Raw genomic sequence first — 12,995 nt, 5'->3', positions numbered from 1 at the left:
TATGAGATTTCCTTAAGAGTGTTACGATAATGGTGGTGAAATTAATAAATAACTCTACATATTGGAGCTTGGAACAGGGTTCTAAATAATGTGAGTCTCCAGATCTTAGGGGTTTAATGACACAGTTACTCTTTCTATACCACTTCTTGTCCTAGAAAAAATATTTTGCCAACACATGACATGAGCCAGCTGCTTCCAAGTGTACAGCTGGGGGGGGGCATTTCCAAACAAAGAACCTGCAGTCCCCCTTAGTCCTCTTGCTCTATCCATTAACATTTTGAGCTTCAAATTCAAACAGTAATCGGGCGTCATCCTAGTTCCATATACTTGTGTCTGATTCTTAACAATTGCAACAGGCCCTATGGGCTTTAAGTATTATCATTTTGCATTACATAGGCCTTCTACCTATTATTCTCGCTCACAAATCTAGTGTATAGGAAATGCCCTGACACAAATTTAATTTTCCAGCACACAGCTCCTGCTTGCAGTTTAGTCCAGTGTTTTTCAACCACTGTTCCGCGGCACACTAGTGTGCCGCGAGATGTTGCCTGGTGTGCCGTGGGAAAAATTGAAAAATTCAAGAGAATTACTTTATATATAATCAATATAGGCACAGAGTTATTTTTTTTAACATTTTCTAATGGTGGTGTGCCTCGTGATTTTTTTCATGAAACAAGTGTGCCTTTGCCCAAAAAAGGTTGAAAAACACTGGTTTAGTCTATATAACTTTGTCTCCTTCGTTAGCCCAAGTGTATGATGATATCCGCACGGGGGGAGTCTTTGAAGAAGGAGGTCTGGAGCCCAGTCATCTCTTCGTGACCATCCATGATGCTGTTTTGTTTGCAACAATGAATGGAAACAGAGCCACACAGCGTCCTGGCTTAGAGCAGGTATAGATGATTCACTGTCTCTTCACTCTTTTTGTCATATACGTGCAGCTCTGTGCATGTGTGTTTCATACTCTTCTGCTTTCCTTTCAGACATTGCCTTAGTGGTTATTAATCAGATTGGCTTAGTGGTTATTAATCAGATTGGCTTTTACTTTTCTTACACTTTGATCCTGCCTTTTCGCCAAGAAGCTCAAGACGGCATACACAGTCCTCCACTCTTTATAACAACCCTGTTAAGTAGGTTAGGCTGAGAGTTGTTGACTGGCCCAAAGTCACCCAGTGACTGAGGGGAGATTTGAACTTGTGTCTCTGCAGTTTTAGTCCTACACCAGTATAGTATGTATGAATGCAACCAAACCTTCTCCCCTCTTCCTATTGTTCACCACCACTAACAGACTCACAGCCCTACACCTCACGACTGGAGATCCTATAATCAATTGCTCCTCCAATCATCAGATACTGTACACCCATTTTCAAGCCTAGCTTTGCATCTGTTAGCAACTTTTTTAAAAAAAGAAAAATGCTAATATTTTTTCTGCCACAACAGACTCTGAAGAGGAAGCTTGAGGGGAATGAGATAACAGCTCCTTTTAGTCATTAGAAAGGCATAGCTAAGTGTCTGGTCAATGGGTGTGTGTTGGTGTGCTACTTTTGGGGACAAGGGCTGCAAGCTGCCCTGACTACTTTTCCATTCTGGACTCATTTTATCCAGCCTGAGTCTTGAGAGAAGATAGTGGTCTGCTCTTCCTGGAAACCTATCACAGATGACTAAGTTTGAAAAATGAAAAACAAAACATGAATTTGTTAGCATTCCAGGCTAAATGTAATGGGCAAAATCTGTTTTGATTTGGATAGGTGCAAATAAAGAAATATTAAGTATAGTGGGTGGCAGAAAGCAAGGACTAGACATGGTGGCATGTTAAATTGCCCCATATCTCAGTTCTGTGTGTTCATGCACAGATATAGACAGCAAATCTATAGTTCAGTGGTTCATCTAAATGAAATGCTGTCTGGGAAGACAGGCAAGTTGCAGAGGTCATTCTGGTTTTGTGCTTCTTTCTCTCTAGAAGCCTTCACAGGTTGGCTTTTTAAAAATTCCTTTGGAATTGTGGGGAAAGAGCCCCAAATAAAGATCAGCAATTGATTCTGCTAACTCTTGTGGAGATAAAAATATTAAGTGGCCTCCCAGATCAAATAAACTCACTACCAACAAATAACTTTATCTCATACGGACTGAGCTTTAGCTTATTGGCCATTACTAAACTCAAACTCTGATTCAGCATGCCTGCCACCTCAATGAATCTGGTTAAAAGGAGAAATAGAGCTGGGTGTCATAAGCATATTGATGACACCTCACTCTATTAACTTGCAGCTGAATGTATGAACTGATTCTACAAAAACATTGTATATAAAGAGAGGAAAGATGAAAACTTGGTTTTGATCAGTGGTGAAATGGCTCATTCAGACTTGCAAAAATGCCATTTGATGCTGCACTTATCAAGTTATAATCATGCATGTGTGAGTCAGTCTGCAAACAAACCTGTGTTGCATGCAACAAATTAACACAGAGACATTTTTTAAAAAAACCACCCCATCATTTTATGTCCAGCTGTTAAGCTCATGGGGTAGTAATGGTCTCAGTTTCCTTATTTGCATTTCTTTGCTTGATAAAGGACTTGTTGACCCAGCCTTCAGCTGACATGATGGAACACCTAATCATTGCTGTATGGCAACTGTTATTTGCTCCTAAGAGATTTGTTGAAGGTGAAACCATCTGGTTATCATTTGGATATGGGGCAAAGGACTAAGTCCTTGTTCCACTGTGAGGCTGGGTCTAATTCCTAAGGCATGATAGGAGACAGATATGTGGGGGCTGGACAATATTTTTAGAAGCCACACACAGATATTTGTTTCTACAACATTCATGAAAGATGTTTGTGTACATTTTATTTTTCAAACTTCCAACAATTGCCACTCCACTCACACCCTTAACAAATGCTATTTGAATGCATTGATCCTTCCAAGTTGAAGTGCCATCGCATCATCCAAACTCCACTGAAACCAAACTATTCACAGAACTGATGTTTCATTCTTACAAGTCTTTTAGTACTTGGGAATGAATACATTAACACAACAAAATACATGCATGGTATATGCCAACCATAAGGGTTTGTGTGTGGGAATATTACTGTTTAAAGAATTTGTGTAGAATAAACTGTTCTTTATACAATCTAGAAAATGTTTGTGCAACTTGCTGACATGTAGATCTAGTGCCACCACAGTATAACAAGACACTACAAACATGTTACAGTGCCTACAAGTAACATTTATACCCCATGGTCAAAACAAAATAAAAAATAAAGAGATTCCTTCCAGTAGCACCTTAGAGACCAACTAAGTTTAGGTGCTACTGGAAGTAATTTTTTAATTTTGTTTTGACTATGGCAGACCAACACTGCTACCTACCTGTAATTTATACCCCCATGTTACAATACAATAAATATTTGTTGCTTGTAGCCATAGGGGAGAACACAATTGGAAACTACAGGAGCTTGGATCCTGCTTGCATGCTTCCCACAAGCATCTGGTTGGCCACTGTGAGAACAGGATGCTGACTAGATGGATCATTGGCCTGATCCAGCAGCCTCTTCTTGTGTTCTTAATAATACATATAAATTGTATATTGGCACAAACATAAAACATGAGCTAATATATTTCCTATTTAAGTTCAGAACCAAGTTAAAAGGAATTCCATATTAGCATTCAGCTGCACCAGCAGCTCCACAGATTATCTTCCAATTATTACGTTTGTGTCCTACATGACCACAATGTTTGCAGCAGCAGCAGCTTAAAAAGTACACAACAGTTGCTCTATGTACTGTCTATTACTGCATCACATTGGGGAGATCATCTTAAATAAATATATATTGAGCTGTCCCCCTTGCTAGTATTTGTATTGGTAATTAAATCTTTTATAGTCTTGTGCTGACCTTTGGTTTTAAACAAAGAAATGGCTGACTAGCAACATTATCATGTTTTTTAGCTTGCAAACAATAACTGGTGATTTGTCATGCTTCCATACAGAGGTCAAGTCAGATAGAAGTCTCTATCTCTGATGAATCACTGGAAGACAGCAGTGCTGAATTCCAAAACTTAGAAGAGGTAAGTTAAAAGAAAAATGTGGTAATAAGTGAAATGTCTGAGCACTCATTCTTGGCCTGTTACTAGTATTCTCAGCATCAGTTACTCTAACCCAAATCCTTTTTACTCCTAGGAAATGTTTGGGAGCATTTTTCATTCGGATGCACAGACAGCACTGTGAGCTCATGAGAAACACTCATGTGATGGCAAACTTATTGACCAAGACATTACTTTATGAAGAGATGTCCCTGTGTCTGAATAGCAAGGAAAATGGCCTTTGTGCATTTTTGGAATGGGACCATTGATGCTTTTGCAGCACAGAGGCTTCTGACCTGATGATCTCTTCTCCCTCCATTCATCTCTGGTTATTGAAATGCAGAGCAAGTGATTCTTGAAGCAGTTGGCATGGGTGACAGAAGGAGAAACTCAGGGAATATTCTTCATCTATCTAGAAGAAGCAGAAGAATAGCAGGACTATAATGACTTCTCTCTAGGCCTCGTTCTGCACTTCAAGCAATTCTTATGAACCCTTAAGGATGTATCTAGCATACACAAATACCAAGGAACTCTCAGTCATCACCCTTGTTTTTATTAAGAGAAATATGAGGGAACACAGAGAATATTGTGTTTGATCAACAGACATAACTCTTATGAGGTGTAGTTATTTGGGGTTTGTAAAGGGGATGTTTGCTTCCAAAGTGTGAACTGATTTTATAGAGTTCACACTAAAATTAAGCATGCCTCTGAAGATGTTGCCCAATTATTCCTCTGCTTTCATCACTACAGCCTAATACAGCACTCTTTGTTTCTATGGTCTAAATGCATCACCAGTATGTTTAGTGACCATCCATCATTTCTTGAAACACGTGCTGTATTTGCTGTGGTACTGAGTCATATCAAACTACTGCCTAGAAGTAATGTTGTATTCTCTATTGCAACTTCCCCTTTTTAAAGAACAGTTCTGTTCAGGGGTGTGTATGTGTGTGTGAGAGAGTGTGTGAATTACTTTCCATAGGAACTACATGCATAGAGAGACCCTTTCAGAGTGCTTTGAATCCAAAAGCTGTAACTGTCTTTTGACTACTGCTTCTACCTTGTGTCTAGAAACTGCAAGATAATAGCTAGTTGCACAGTATTTTGGTGCTTTGGTTTCCTGTTCTCAATAACTAAACATTTAGAAAACATTCAGCTTCAGTTCATATTGAGAAATAAACAAAGCTTCTGAAGGGACCAATTTTCCTGGACCTGTTTGCCATTCCCATACATATTCTGTATGGGATAAAAGGATAAATTGTACCTCTTAAACACTATATTGAAAATACTCACGATTGCAGTCTAATCAATGCTTAGAGTTCACCTCAGACGCAATTTTGATTGGAGGACTCTAAAATGATTTACAGGACAAAGTTCAAGGACAGCATTTGGTTTATTATTTGATTCCCTCTCAAGCTGTTTTAATCTATGCAAACATTCCCGTGGATTTTCTTTAACGTGTGTCACAGATGGGGAGAATCTACCTCTCAGGCAGACCTGCCTAACTAGTTAACTTAGAAAAAGTTGTCTTTTTAAATTTTATTTTGTAAATGCGAATTAATTTTTATATAAAAATGTGAATGATGCAATCAATGTTTTAGTTTTCTGTTGTAATTCCTTCTTGCAGCCCCAAGGTGTTGAATATGTAGTGCCTATGACTTAAGGTTAAATGTTCTAAAGTGAATGCTAAGCCTAAGATATACAGCACAAGCCAAAGAACACGAAAAAACAAACCAAATAAAAGGTTGACCTTTATGATGCTGCACTGTGCTGAAATAAGCCATAGTTTGGCTCATCACGTCTTCTGACCTAGACTCACGGTTTAACCATCAGTTGCATCCAAAGCTTGTCCTATGGTTTACTGCTTGTGTTTTGTCTGCCATAGCTAAATCACAAGCCCAGGTTAAGACAATACGCTAAGACAAACTATGGCTTAACTCAGCACAGCGCAGCAGCAAAACAACAAGAAAGGAGCAAAGCAACTGCAGTCTTCTCTTCCAAAGGCCACACACACACTTGGGCATGCACACTGAGATGTGGTTTGACTTAGTGTGACATGTGAACCAGCTGAGGGGTGGGGGTGCAATCAAACCACTCTAGGACTTTCCAAAGAAAATAAAAATTAAGAACTGGAAGTGAAAATAACTTGAAACAGAAATAAAATTATAATCGTCATCCCCCCAGCTACATTGTTCTAACTAGTGGGAAATCACAGAGATTTCAAATGTGTGCTTAATGTAGATCATTTTGGAACTTTAAAAATATATTGTTTTAAAACTGCATCCAAGTGTTTGTTTAATTCTTATAATTGTGTTAAACAATAAGATAATGCAGCTGCATTGTAGCTTCCAGATAAATGGTGCCCAGCTTGCAAAGAAAACAGAACTTCATGAATCATCTACTGTGGGCAAAAATATCTTGGATTACAACATCCAAGTTTCCTTAGTTTGATTCTGCATAATAACACATCCTCATAGGCATGTCCAAACAGAGGAGGTGGGGTTTGTTTGTTTGTTTGTTTGTTTGTTTGAAGCCAGGTCCAGTCAAAGGCCACATTAAACCACAGTTTAAAACAAACTATAGTGAAAGCTCCTCTCCTGCACCTGCTGTGCCACCAATGAAGCAAAAGTATATTGCTTGCAGGCAATAATAATGATGCAATACTGTCTACATAAAAACATAAAGTCTGCTGGGAATGCCTGTTGGAAGCCTGCAAGAAGGACCCGAGTGCAACAGCCATCTCCTCACTTGTGATTCCTGGCAATTGGCATCCGCTCTGATAGTGGAAGTAGAACATAGCCATTGTGGCTAGTAGCCATTGATAGCCTTAAGGTAAAGGTAAAGGTACCCCTGACCGTTAGGTCCAGTCGCAGATGACTCTAGGGTTGTGGCGCTCATCTCACTCTATAGGCCGAGGGAGCAGGCATTTGTCTGCAGACAGATTCTGGGTCATGTGGCCAGCATGACTAAGCCACTTCTGGTGAACCAGAGCAGCGCACGGAAACGCCATTTACCTTCTGCCAGAGCAGTACCTATTTATCTACTTGCACTTTGACGTGCTTTCGAACTGCTAGGTTGATAGTCTTATCACCAATGAATTTGTATAATATTTCAAAGCCATTCCAGTTTATGGCCATCACTAGTTTTTGTGGATCACTGCCTTGTCGTGGCGAAGGGGCTTGAATTACTCAGGGAAGCTATGAGCTATGCCGTGCAGGGCCACCCAAGATGGACAGGTCATAGTGGAGTGTTTGGACCAAACGTGATCCACCTGGAGGAGGAACTGGCAACCCACTCCAGTATCCCTGCCAAGAAAACTCCATGGACAAAGACAACAGGCATATAAAAGTTATGACGCTGGAAGATGAGCCCCTCAGGTCGGAAGGCGTCCAACATGCTACTGGGGAAGAGCGGAGGACAAGTACAAGTAGATCCAGAGCTGATGAAGCGGCTGGGCCAAAGCCGAAAGGACGCTCGGTTGCGGATATGCCTGGAAGCGAAAGGAAAGTCCAATGCTGTAAAGAAAAGTATTGCATAGGAACCTGGAATGTAAGAACCATGAACCTTGGTAAGCTGGATGTGGTCAAAAATGAGATGGCAAGAATAAACATTGACATCCTAGGCATCAGTGAACTAAAATGGACGGGAATGGGCGAATTCAGTTCAGATGACTATCATATCTACTACTGCGGGCAGGAATCCCGTAAAAGAAATGGAGTGGCTCTCATAGTCAACAAAAGAGTGGCGAAAGCTGTACTGGGATGCAATTTCAAAAATGATAGATTGATCTCGATACGAATCCAAGGCAGTCCTTTTAACATCACAGTAATCCAAGTTTATGCACCAACTTCCAGTGCTGAAGAAACTGAAATTGACCAATTCTATGAAGACTTACAACACCTTATAGAAATGACACCAAAGAAGGATGTTCTTCTCATTATAGGGGATTGGAATGCTAAAGTAGGGAGTCAAGAGATAAAAGGAACAACTGGCAAGTTTGGCCTTGGAGTTCAAAATGAAGCAGGGCAAAGGCTAATAGAGTTCTGTCAAGAGAACAAGCTGGTCATCACAAACACTCTTTTCCAACAACACAAGAGACGACTCTACACATGGACATCACCAGATGGGCAACATCGAAATCAGATTGATTATATTCTCTGCAGCCAAAGATGGAGAAGCTCTATACACTCAGCAAAAACAAGACCTGGAGCTGACTGTGGCTCTGATCATCAGCTTCTTATAGCAAAATTCCAGCTTAAACTGAAGAAAGTAGGAAAAACCACTGGGCCAGTAAGATACAATCTAAATCAAATTCCTTATGAATACACAGTTGAAGTGAAAAACAGGTTTAAGGACTTAGATTTGGTGGATAGAGTGCCTGAAGAACTGTGGATGGAGGCTCGTAACATTATACAGGAGGCAGCAACGAAAACCATCCCAATGAAAAAGAAATGCAAGAAAGCAAAGTGGCTGTCCAATGAGGCCTTAAAAATAGCGGGGGAGAGAAGGCAAGCAAAATGCGAGGGAGATAGTGAAAGATACAGGAAATTGAATGCAGATTTCCAAAGAATAGCAAGGAGAGACAAGAGGGCCTTTCTAAACGAACAATGCAAAGAAATAGAGGAAAATAACAGAATGGGAAAAACCAGAGATCTGTTCAAGAAAATTGGAGATATGAAAGGAACATTTCGTACAAAGATTACCACAATTAAGGACAAAAGTGGAAAGGACCTAACAGAAGCAGAAGACATCAAGAAGAGGTGGCAAGAATACACAGAGGAACTATACCAGAAAGATATAGAGGTCTCATACACCCCAGGTAGTGTGGTTGCTGACCTTGAGCCAGACATCCTGGAGAGTGAAGTCAAATGGGCCTTAGAAAGCCTTGCAAACAACAAGGCCAGTGGAAGTGATGATATTCCAGCTGAACTATTTAAAATCCTAAAAGATGATGCTGTTAAGGTGCTACATTCAATATGCCAACAAGTTTGGAAAACTCAGCAGTGGCCAGAGGATTGGAGAAGATCAGTTTACATCCCAATCCCAAAGAAGGGCAGTGCCAAAGAATGCTCTAACTACCGCACAATTGCACTCATTTCACACGCTAGCAAGGTTATGCTTAAAATTCTACAAGGCAGGCTTAAACAGTACGTGGACCGAGAACTCCCAGAAGTGCAAGCTGGATTTCGAAGGGGCAGAGGAACCAGAGACCAAATTGCAAACATGCGCTGGATTATGGAGAAAGCTAGAGAGTTCCAGAAAAACATCTACTTCTGCTTCATTGACTACGCAAAAGCATTTGACTGTGTCGACCACAGCAAACTATGGAAAGTTCTTAAAGAAATGGGAGTGCCTGATCACCTCATCCGTCTCCTGAGAAATCTCTATGTGGGACAAGAAGCTACAGTTAGAACTGGATATGGAACAACTGATTGGTTCAAAATTGGGAAAGGAGTACGACAAGGCTGTATATTGTCTCCCTGCTTATTTAACTTATATGCAGAATTCATCATGCGAAAGGCTGGGCTGGATGAATCCCAAACCGGAATTAAGATTGCCGGAAAAAATATCAACAACCTCAGATATGCTGATGATACAACCTTGATGGCAGAAAGTGAGGAGGAATTGAAGAACCTTTTAATGAGGGTGAAAGAGGAAAGCGCAAAATATGGTCTGAAGCTCAACATCAAAAAAACTAAGATCATGGCCACTGGTCCCATCACCTCCTGGCAAATAGAAGGGGAAGAAATGGAGGCAGTGAGAGATTTCACTTTCTTGGGTTCCATGATCACTGCAGATGGTGACAGCAGTCACGAAATTAGAAGACGCCTGCTTCTTGGGAGAAAAGCAATGACAAACCTAGACAGCATCTTAAAAAGCAAAGACATCACCTTGCCAACAAAGGTCCGTATAGTTAAAGCTATGGTTTTCCCAGTAGTAATGTACGGAAGTGAGAGCTGGACCATCAAGAAGGCTGATCGCCGAAGAATTGATGCTTTTGAATTATGGTGCTGGAGGAGACTCTTGAGAGTCCCATGGACTGCAAGAAGATCAAACCTATCCATTCTCAAGGAAATCGGCCCTGAGTGCTCACTAGAAGGACAGATCCTGAAGTTGAGGCTCCAGTACTTTGGCCACCTCATGAGAAGAGAAGACTCCCTGGAAAAGACCCTGATGTTGGGAAAGATGGAGGGCACAAGGAGAAGGGGACGACAAAGGATGAGATGGTTGGACAGTATTCTCAAAGCTACTAACATGAGTTTGGCCAAACTGCGGGAGGCAGTGAAGGATAGGCGTGCCTGGCGTGCTCTGGTCCATGGGGTCACGAAGAGTCGGACACGACTGAACGACTGAACAACAACAACAAGTTTTTGTGGGAGCAAAGTACATAGTTTATACTATGTGCTATGTAAGTCCTTTCTTCTGAACGAAATCTTTCAACGTTCAGCTTCACTGGGTGTCCACAAATTCTAGTGTCTCTCCCTCCACTTTCTCTATGCATCATTTAATAAACCTCTGCGATGTCTCCTCTTACTTTTTCTTTCAACTAAGAAGCCCCAAACGTTACAAGCTTTTCTCACAGGGGAGTTGCTCCATCCCCTTGATTATTTGTGTTGCCTTTTTCGGAACCTTTTCCTACTCTACGATATCCTTTTTGAGGTGAGGCAGCCACACAGTGTTCCAAGTGTGATTGCACAATTAGGTTTGTATAATGTCGTTATGATATTAACAGTTTTATTTTGCATTTCCATTCCTAATGATTCCTAGCATGCAATTCGTCTCTTTAACAGCTGTTGCACACTGGGTTGACATCTTCATAAGTATCTATACATCTTCATAAGCTATCCACTATGATTCCTGGTCAGTCACTGCCAATTCAGACCCCATATGTGAAATTAAGATTTATTTATTTTTGTCCCAATGTGTTACACTTGTCCATACTGAATAGCATTTGCCATTTTATTGCCTATAATTTAGTTTGTATAGATACTTTTAGAGCTCTTCACACTTTTAACAATTTGATATCATCCACTAACTTGGCTACCTTACTGCTCACCCTGAACTCTAACCTATTTATGAATAAGTTAAGGTGCCCATATCCCAATACTGACCCTTAGCGGCCTCCACTTTCTTCATTCCTCCATTGAGAACGGTCCATTTCTCTTTCTCAATCTCCAAAGCCACAATTTCCTACATCCAGCAATTACATGTTCAGGTCTGGGATGATCAGTCAGTCCCAAACCAGAGCCCTCAAGTACTATAGCACTAAAAAAGGGGGAGGTAGGATTTAGAAGGGAGAAAATTTTATTTTCCCCTTCCACACCTCCTCAATCTCCCCCACAAGCACCCTAAACAGCACTACAAAACTCCAGTTTCAGGCTGGCTGGAAACTTAACCAAGAGCATCATTATGGGACAGATCAACCCCCCCCCCCCACCAAAATGCATTAAAAGCAGCTCAGCTTAAAATGGTATAAACAAGTCAGCATACACAGAAAATGATAATTAAAAGACTTCCAGTATAAAAACACATTTAACTCCACCCCATGAGGAGACTTAGAATATTTCTCCAGGTAGGTATTCCACAATCTTAGTGATGCCGGATAAAAGTCTGTGTTTTTAGTACTCACCCAACAGGTCTGATTTAAATATAAACCACAGAGCAGAGCCTGGGATGATAATCTTAAAATCTAGGTAGGTTCATATGGATTGAGACAGTCCTAGGTATCCTTTAAAGAATAATAAAAATACGAGTTTAAAATAATAATTACACATTTTGACGAGGGTGTTGCCTCACACCATCCAAGGTATCTGAATACTATCTGCCATGGAGCAAGAGAACTGTATTTTCCCATCAACATCAGTCTGCATTGGGAAAAGCTTAAATGTCCCCACATTGAAGGCAAGACCTGCAGGGAAGATGTCTGTATACTCTACAACAACAGTTACAGCATAGCAGTAGATTCTTTTAAAAAAGAACCATTCTATACAAGCCATCAGGTATGAAGCCTACCTGTCCCCACCCCATATTAGATCATATCCATTTAGGGGGAAACAATGTTTACCCAATCTATGCAGTCATTAACAGGCTGCCCAATCTGTTGTCATGGTACAAGAAATATTTGCACTTGAAATGTACATTCTTGTTTCCATCCCAGCTAGCACCTCAGTAGACTGGGTGTAAGCATTGGTTCTTGAAAGTAAGCCCTAGTTGAATTTACTGTAGTTCTCTTTTGCCCAATTATTTGGGCATAGGTAGGACTCTGAATATTAGGGATACAATCCCTCCAAGTACTAGGTAATACCAGCTCTTTACCTACACCATTGCCTGAAAATAATCTCCAACCTTGCTGATAAAGACATGTTGAATACCTCATCCATTCCAAACAATGTGCAGACCTGGTTTTTCACCATGCCCAGGAACACCTCCATCCCGCAACCCCCTAGTTCCAGAAGTTCTGGGGTTCTAGAAATCTCATTTGCTACTCTCTAGTATTTTTTATGGTCCTCATAAAGATATGAACAACTTTGTTTCTTTGGAACACCCCCCCCCCATGGACCCACACAGCTATTTTCACTCTTTATTGGGCAGCGCAAGCCACGATTACTCAGTCAGAAGCAAGCACCACACCACGGCCAGCCCAATACATTTTGGCAAACATAGTCTTGTGTCCCCTGCCAGGAAGAGGAGTACTGAGCCCTACATCAGGAGCAGGCAGCAAGTGAAGAACTCCATGTGATGCATTCCTTGGGAGGCCGGATCTGCTGCGCCTGGGAATCCTGTCGGCCCCACCCCCACGGCAGTCACCTCACCTTGCCTCATAAGAGGGCCTGGCCTGCCCCATTGTGTTCAATGGGGCTTATTCCCAGGTAACAGTGAATGGCAGCAGCCTTAGGCTTAGGATTGCAACATACTGCTCTCCTTCCCCAT

At 41.1% G+C, this 12,995-nt stretch overlaps 1 protein-coding gene and 1 long non-coding RNA gene across 2 annotated transcripts in view; one reads left to right on the top strand and one right to left on the bottom strand.

Moving 5' to 3' along the window:
- The window catches only part of SLC26A9 (solute carrier family 26 member 9), a 33,982-nt gene extending 28,989 nt beyond the window's left edge, over nt 1-4,993 (top strand). The window contains exons 18-20 of the mRNA XM_033152858.1: nt 745-890; nt 3,975-4,052; nt 4,165-4,993. Of these exons, the coding sequence (XP_033008749.1) occupies nt 745-890; nt 3,975-4,052; nt 4,165-4,212 (272 nt within the window). The 3' untranslated portion in view covers nt 4,213-4,993. The remainder of the gene's footprint in view (nt 1-744; nt 891-3,974; nt 4,053-4,164) is intronic.
- On the bottom strand, nt 4,247-11,787 carry LOC117048699. Its single transcript, XR_004426867.1, has 2 exons — nt 11,695-11,787; nt 4,247-4,479 (listed from the first exon to the last, which is right to left on the bottom strand). It is a non-coding gene; the product is annotated as an uncharacterized LOC117048699 (long non-coding RNA).
- Nucleotides 11,788-12,995: the final 1,208 nt, after the last annotated feature.

This window comes from Lacerta agilis, chromosome 6, assembly GCF_009819535.1.
Source record: "Lacerta agilis isolate rLacAgi1 chromosome 6, rLacAgi1.pri, whole genome shotgun sequence".
Lineage (NCBI taxonomy): Eukaryota > Metazoa > Chordata > Lepidosauria > Squamata > Lacertidae > Lacerta > Lacerta agilis.
The sequence above is the reverse complement of the archived record's forward strand: the minus strand, read 5'-3'. Positions and strand labels throughout refer to the sequence as shown.